Source organism: Saccopteryx leptura, chromosome 11, assembly GCF_036850995.1.
Source record: "Saccopteryx leptura isolate mSacLep1 chromosome 11, mSacLep1_pri_phased_curated, whole genome shotgun sequence".
NCBI lineage: Eukaryota > Metazoa > Chordata > Mammalia > Chiroptera > Emballonuridae > Saccopteryx > Saccopteryx leptura.
The window spans coordinates 35951479-35959115 of record NC_089513.1 but is presented as its reverse complement, the minus strand read 5'-3'; the positions used below and the strand labels follow the sequence as shown (position 1 = coordinate 35959115).

General features: G+C 37.0%; 1 protein-coding gene across 2 annotated transcripts in view; it reads right to left on the bottom strand.

Moving 5' to 3' along the window:
- Window positions 1–649: 649 nt before the first annotated feature.
- The window catches only part of B4GALT6 (beta-1,4-galactosyltransferase 6), a 71410-nt gene continuing 64422 nt past the window's right edge, over window positions 650–7637 (bottom strand). The window contains exons 7-9 of one of the 2 annotated variants that reach the window (XM_066352834.1): window positions 3842–3964; window positions 3458–3559; window positions 650–2965 (exon numbers count right to left, since the gene is read on the bottom strand). In XM_066352834.1, coding sequence (XP_066208931.1) covers window positions 2818–2965; window positions 3458–3559; window positions 3842–3964 — 373 coding nt within the window. In that variant the 3' untranslated portion in view covers window positions 650–2817. The remainder of the gene's footprint in view (window positions 2966–3457; window positions 3560–3841; window positions 3965–7637) is intronic. The other variant, XM_066352835.1, reaches the window with a different exon arrangement.

The following is a 7637-nucleotide window of genomic DNA, read 5'->3' as shown; positions in this document are numbered from 1 at the left end:
CATGGCCCACTCTGAAAACAAAAATTACTATTAGAGTTAATCCAATAAAATAAGGCCGATACTAGTAGAACTGAGTTCTCTTGAAATTGTAAAATACATATCAGAATGAAAAGATTCCAAAATGTGAGCAGCTCCACATTAAAAAAAAAAAAAAGTTTTTTTAATAAGACTCAGAAACAGCCCTAATTTTTCCCAAAACTGAAATACATAATTATTTAATTATTTTATGGATTAATTACGCTCCTATGCCTCTACTATCTTGTTAGTGATCAACAAATGGTAACTTTCCCAATTTACTTTCTTTAATTGCATTGAATTAAAAAAAAACTACATTGACTATGAGAGACAGAAAATGAACAGACAAATTAAGAACAAATTTACTTTTCAGAAGGTTTGATTTTCATTATTTTCAGTATGAACAAAAAAAATTAAAGACAAATATTTTGGAAATGTTTCTAAGAAAAAAATGTGGAGAAATTCTGTTTGGTATCATAGTAAAGAGCTATTAGTTTTCTCAAAGTACAGGCAGTCCCCAGGTTATGAATAAGATAGGTTAGAGGTTTGTTCTTAAGTTGAATTTGTATGTAAGTTGGAACAGGTACATTTACCTTTCTTTACATTTACCTATTAAATGCAACTTAGAAAGATGTTTGTCTTTTTTTTTTTTTTTTTTGACAGAGACAAAAAGAGAGTCAGAGAGAGGGACAGACAGACAGGAAGGGAGAGAGATGAGAAGCATCAATTCTTCATTGCGACACCTTAGTTGTTCTTTGATTGCTTTCTCATATGTGCCTTGACCAGGGGGCTACAGCAAAGCAAGTGACTCCTTCTCAAGCCGGCAACCATGGGGTCATGTCTATGATCCCATGCTCAAGCCAGTGACCCTGCGCTCAAGCTGGATGAGCCCACACTCAAGCCGGATGAGTCCATGCTCAAGCTGGTGACCTCGGGGCTTCGAACTTGGGTCCTCCACATCCCAGTCCAAAGCTCTATCCACTGCACCACCGCCTGGTCAGGCAGAAAGATGTTTGTCTTAAAATAGTATTTATTTCTACCTCTCTGTGCATATAAACACTTAAATATTTTCAAACCTACAGAAACTATCTTGTTTACAACCCAGAGACTGCCTGTACAAGAATTTCAATTATTTTACAATTTGGCTTGTGATCCTTTGTGTTACTAATATTGCCATAGAAAATACCAACCTCAAAAATTAAATGTACAACCTGAGATAAACAACCATATTTCTATTTTAGGTGAATAATCCATGAGGCAAATATTATCCAAATATCTCTCAAATACAGATTTTTATTGTTCTTCGTTGTTGTTGAAGATTCACTGTATAGATATACAATTTTTTGTTTTAAATTTGTGAAAATACCCTAAGATATTTTAAAGAATCTTTGGTTAACAATAACTGATAATTTTCAAAGTAAAAACATTGTTTGGTTTTCCCATAAAAACTTCATCCAAATTCAAATAATGTAATATTGATGTTAGGTAGTAAGACCTGTTTTCTGAGAAGTGCTTTATAACATCAATGTTTTTAAATAACTGATTATGTATTATAATTGTATTAAATTATGCTTTTAGTGAGGAAATTTTAATAATTAACATTAGAGATTTAATTTCTTAAAAGTGAAAAAAAAATGCAATTTGAATGAAATTGGCCAACATTAAAAAGAATCCCTCCAAGCTTAAAATTCTATGAGTCTGAGATTAAACCTAAAATTTATTTTTTATCTACTAAGTCTTTATCTTCATAAAAATAGAATATTTAATTTCTTATCTAAGAGTATAATTCATTTGTATATTATAAGTACTATTGGGTTTTCCATATAACTCATTCTTTTTAAAAATTGTCTTGATTTCTTTTTAAATAAAAAAAATTTTTGGCTCTTCTGAACTGGAACTAATCAAAGTGCTGTTTGCTATTAACTAAAACAAACAAACAGTGTACAAACACACGTAATCTTGGGAACATTTTTTGAGGCACAAAATCCCTGACACCAGAGGCACATGAAAAACAACATAAAGAGGTCCTTTAGGTCACGTCACATCACAACTTTTAAGATTTTCTTGGTAAGACTCATGCAATATGCATAAACATTATGGTTGTGACTTAGCAAAATCTGATGAGATTGCAAGCAAGGAAAAATATAAGTGATCCTGGCAGGAAGAAAAGCTGTTGAAGCCATTTCTTCTTACCCTTTAGGACCCTAAGTAAGCTGTGACTTCTCCCACACAGAAGGCTAAAGTTCTAAAGCTCAAAACTAGTATAACAGTTTACTGTATTAGTCAGCTGTCAATTATTGACAGTTCCTTCATTTCACACAAGGGTTAACCTTTGTTTAGTGACATAAATTTATTTTTTCCATGCAAATAAAAATTGTCTATAAAAGTCCAATAAAGGCATAACCAATTACATGCAAAACTGCAACACATGTTGTTTTTCAACATTTAAACACATTATTTTATATCACATATGTACAAAATATGTTTAAACAGAAATAAAGCATTCTCTTGAATTAAATTATAGATTTCAGTATAAAAATTTTTTCTTTGCAGGGAGCTCTTAACTTCCAGTCTTAAGCAATGGCATCTGGTCTCCACAGTGCTCGCCATGGGGGTGAGTCAGAGCCGAGGACGGGAGGAAGAAGGCTGACTGTGGGTAACCCCACACTGTAATCACGGAGGACTGCTGGCTCTTCTACAGAACTGGGCACTGTGACACCCCCATTCATTGACCTCCATTAAGAGTGCACTCTAAGTTTATGATCCAGCATTGTGGTCTATCCTGCCATGACAGCGACTTCTTTAATAGTCTTCAACTGGTGCTAACTCTGGCATGAGGTTTACAGATATGTTTGTATACAACCTATCAATGAGTATTTTTGGCATGTATGCTAAATTGTTCAATCCATCGATGTACTGGCGCTCTTTTGAATACCTTAGCAATTTGTACCTATAGTGTGAGAGAGAAACAATAAAAAGTGACAGAAACACATTCAAAAAGAAAAATTGGTGGGGAATATGCTCTTACATATTAAAGCATTCAGAGCTCTTTACAATTTTGGGTTCTCAAACATAATTAAGAACCTTTCTAAACCATTTTTTTAAACCATTGTTCTAAATTAGCATTTTTATGAGTCTTAAAATACACATGAAAAAATTATTCTGTACCCTTATGACTTAGACATCCTTAAGAAATAAAATGTATTTTATGTTTAGAAAACACTTTTTATATAAATAATTAGGCTCTTTAATATATTAACATAAATATGTATGTATGCAAACATATGTATATATCTTCAACACAAGCACAAAAATGCTTTCCTTCTATAAAAAATGCTATTGATAGAAAATTTTCTTTAGAATATGTTTTCGGGTGCAATGTATATTTTCAGTCTTTCATACATGAATAAACCTTGTTATCTGAAGACAATACTAAACTTACCGTCCTAAAAACTGGACTTCACCTCGATGATGATGAGGAATGGATTTGTACTTTCCCAGGTCTCCCTCTGGTCTTGTTATATTATATCCAGCATAGTGAACTCTATAAGACAAGGAAATAAAAATATAAAGAAATAAAATCTGACATAAACATTGATGATATGAGTTCAATTTTAAAAGCAAAAGAATGCGCTAATGTGTATGCTGTCAATTTCAGAAGACCCTCTTAGTGGACAAAAAAAAAGAGAAACACAAAGTAGGATTTAGGAATCTCAAAAATTTTCCATCCCAAAGAATCTTTTCTTGGAATAGCAAAGGACAATTTACCTAACAGGAAGAAAATTTAGAGAAATTCTGTTATTAAGCAATTTGTATCTCAACATACCTATTCCAAAGGTCATCATCTTCTCCTCCCCAGCCCCAGAAGGCATTAGGAAAACCATTGATTTTTCTAAATTGTTCCACTGTCAGTCCACTTACACCACCAAAAAACTCTTTATATGGGAGACTAAAAAGAAAGCAGAATATAGCATCCTAAAAATAAAATCAAAACAGTTTGCCGCATGAAATCAAGTTTTCAGTCTTTTATGTGGCTTGCAAAATATACCCCTACTTTCCAAATAAATAATTATGTTGATTAAATCACATTCTGGGAAATGTGAAGTACCCCAAGAAACAAAACATTTTTATATTCTAGTGAGAAAAAGTACATCTATATGTGTTACATAAAACACAAAATAAAATAGATGGTAATTGAATTTAATATATACTATTGCTACTTTATATAATACTCAAACCCAATGTTCAAAAATTGTTAATTTTTATAGCAAAGTAAACATGATTAAATTCATCAATAGCTGTACATGCAATGCTAGATGTTGCTAAGCTAATAAAATTTTCTAAGTTAATAGAACTTAATTATAAATGCATTATTTACAGACCAGGATAAATGTATATTAGTAAAGACAAGTCTGGTATTTAATTTTAAAATGACAAGCTTCCTGTTTCTATAATATATCTGTTTGGATTGTATTCCCAAAATATGCATGAATGTTTACAAATATATTTATTTCAATGTACTAATATTCAGGAGAAATGACTTTTTCTATTGAGATATAAATGAGATAAAACATTGTATTAGTTTTAGTTGTACAACACAGTGGTTTGATATATACTGCAGAATAATTACCAAAATAAGTCTAGTTAACAGTCATCACCATACACAACCAGAAAATTTATTTTTTTTGTGCTGAGAAGTTTCAGTATCTACTCTCTTAGCCACTTGCAAATATACAACAGAGTATACATTACATCCCAGAACTTACTTATCTCATAACTGGAAGCTTGTATCTTGAACTGCTTTTACATTTCACTCATCTCTTAACCTGTTCTCTGTATCTATGAGTTCGGTTTTTTGGGCTGTTTCTTTTTAGATTCCACATATAAGTGTAATCATACAGTATCTGTCTTTCTCTGACAAATGACTATATATATTCTTTTAATTTTGATTTTATTTCCTTAACTTTCCCTAACTCATACTCCAAGGACTTTATCAAACAGTTATTCATTTAGGTGCAGATTGGACTTCTGATATTGAAGTAGCATCCCTAGACTTGTCGACTTGAGTAATTCTTATGGCCCCAAGTGTGTGCTATTGGGAAGTAGTACGCTAGGGCCCCTTAAAGGGCCAGGCCACTTGGAGGGCCAGGAGAGAAAGCACAACCGTGCACAGCATCCGAAAACCCAGCTGAAGAAAATCTGGCCAGGGCCACAGCACAGTTGCCTCAGAGAAAGGGAGGAAGCAGATTCCACTTTTTTGCTGAAGAAATTCTCGCCTCATTCCCTGTGGGGAAGAGGTGCTGTCTGCCAGCTGGGATCTTTTTTTTTTTTTTTTGTATTTTTCTGAAGCTGGAAACGGGGAGAGACAGTCAGACAGACTCCCGCATGCGCCCGACGGGGATCCACCCGGCATGCCCACCAGGGGCGATGCTCTGCCCCTCCGGGCGTCGCTCTGCCGCGACCAGAGCCACTCTAGCGCCTGGGGCAGAGGCCAAGGAGCCATCCCCAGCGCCCGGGCCATCTTTGCTCCAATGGAGCCTTGGCTGCGGGAGGGGAAGAGAGAGACAGAGAGGAAAGAGGGGGGCAGTGGAGAAGCAAATGGGCGCTTCTCCTATGTGCCCTGGCCGGGAATCGAACCCGAGTCCCCCGCACGCCAGGCCGACGTGCCAGCTGGGATCTTGTGTGGCCACAAAAGGTGGAATAGGCCGCTCCTGCATGGAATGCGAGGGCTGCAGGAGCAAGCGATCTTGGCCCCATCCCGGGCCAAGACAGTAACAGCAACACGGCCCCAAAGACAGCCCTTGTGTTCCAGGAGACCTCACGAGGCTCACACCTGGGGAGTTAGCATTCTAGTAATAACACTGGTTGGGATTCAAGAGGGTCGATAAGCATTCCTGGCACAGTTGTTTCCCACACCAGCTGCATCATTCCTGCCCAAGCTAGTGGTTTGGAAGAATCCTGAGATCAGTAGATATGTATAACTGTATGTGTGTGTGTATATATTGACATTTGTACATCGGCAAGCCCATTAATTCCATTTATTGTTCTGCTTAAGTGGAAACAATCAATTGGACTATAACCAGAATGGAACGATATTAGATAAAATGAAGGCACAATAGATAAATTAAAGAATAAAAACATTAGGTCAACAAGCAAAAACCTAGTGGTGTTTATCTTGCACTGTCCACAAAGGAAAAGACACTAATATGGGACTTGAGCTTTCTGGTCAGCAGCCACGAGAGCGTGGGCATGACTGCTGGGCAGAGATGCTGCGTCAGGCTTCGGCCCATGGCTAAAGTTGGCACCACCCAGCCATTCCCTGACCCGCTACCATCTCCCCAGGCTAGCATTCTAATTTCTGTCCGAGATACCTTACTAACCCTAGGACTAGTCTACGTAGATATAAATATTTTATTCATTAGAAATTAATGTTTTCAAGTTAAAAAGATAATTAAGAATTCTTAAGTTTATATAACCTTTATGATATTTTTTAAGTGAAAATCAATCCAATTTGATTTCAGCCGGCTGACCAAAATCATTTCCAGAAGTGCTAAGAACCGGATCCTGAACCTGAATGACCTTCCCACGGTAATGCCAGACTTGAAGCTCAGATACTGTGATGTTAAGGAAAAGGTTTCTAATGATGACAACAACCAGCAAAACAAGATAAAGCCATTCTTTTCCTGTTTCAGTGCTGATTCACCTGGCCACAGCACTGCCTCTCTCTACTCTGTAGGTCGGGGAGCAGGCAAAACTGTCACAGGGGAATAACCTCCCCTGCTCCGGGCTGTTTTCTTTGCTCCCCACTTCCATTAGCAAATGAAAACTGTGATCTCTTTCCTAGATTAGACATGCATGCTTGAATGTCAATTTAGGTCACTGTCACAGCATCCCACCGAATGGGAGAACTATTTGTCAATGATACATCTGATAAGGAGTTAATATTCAGAATTTATAAAGAACTCATATAATTCAACATCAAAAAACAAACAATCCAATTTAAAAATGGGCAGAGACCTAAATAGACACTTCTCCAAAAAGGGCATAAAGATGGCTAATAAACACATGAAAAGATGTTCAATGTCACTAATCATCTGAGAAAGGCAAATCAAAACCAGTGAGATACCATCTCACACCTGTCAGAATGGCTGTCATCAATAAAACAGTAAACAGTAAGTGTTGGCCAGGATGTGAAGAAAAGGGAACCATCATACACTATTGGTGGGAATGCAGACTGGTGCAGCCACTGTGGAAAATAGTATAGAAGTTCCTCAAAAAGTTAAAAATGGCCTGACCAGGCGGTGGTGCAGTGGATGGAGCGTCGGACTGGGATGCAAGAGGACCCAGGTTCGAGACCCCGAGGTCGCCAGCTTGAGCGCGGGCTCATCTGGTTTGAGCAAAAAGCCCACCAGCCTGAACCCAAGGTCGCTGGCTCGAGCAAGGGGTTACTTGGTCTGCTGAAGGCCCACGGTCAAGGCACATATGAGAAAGCAATCAATGAACAACTAAGGTGTTGCAACGTGCAATGAAAAAGTAATGATTGATGCTTCTCATCTCTCTCCATTCCTGTCTATCTGTCCTTGTCTATCCCTCTCTCTGACTCACTCTCTGTCTCTGTAAAA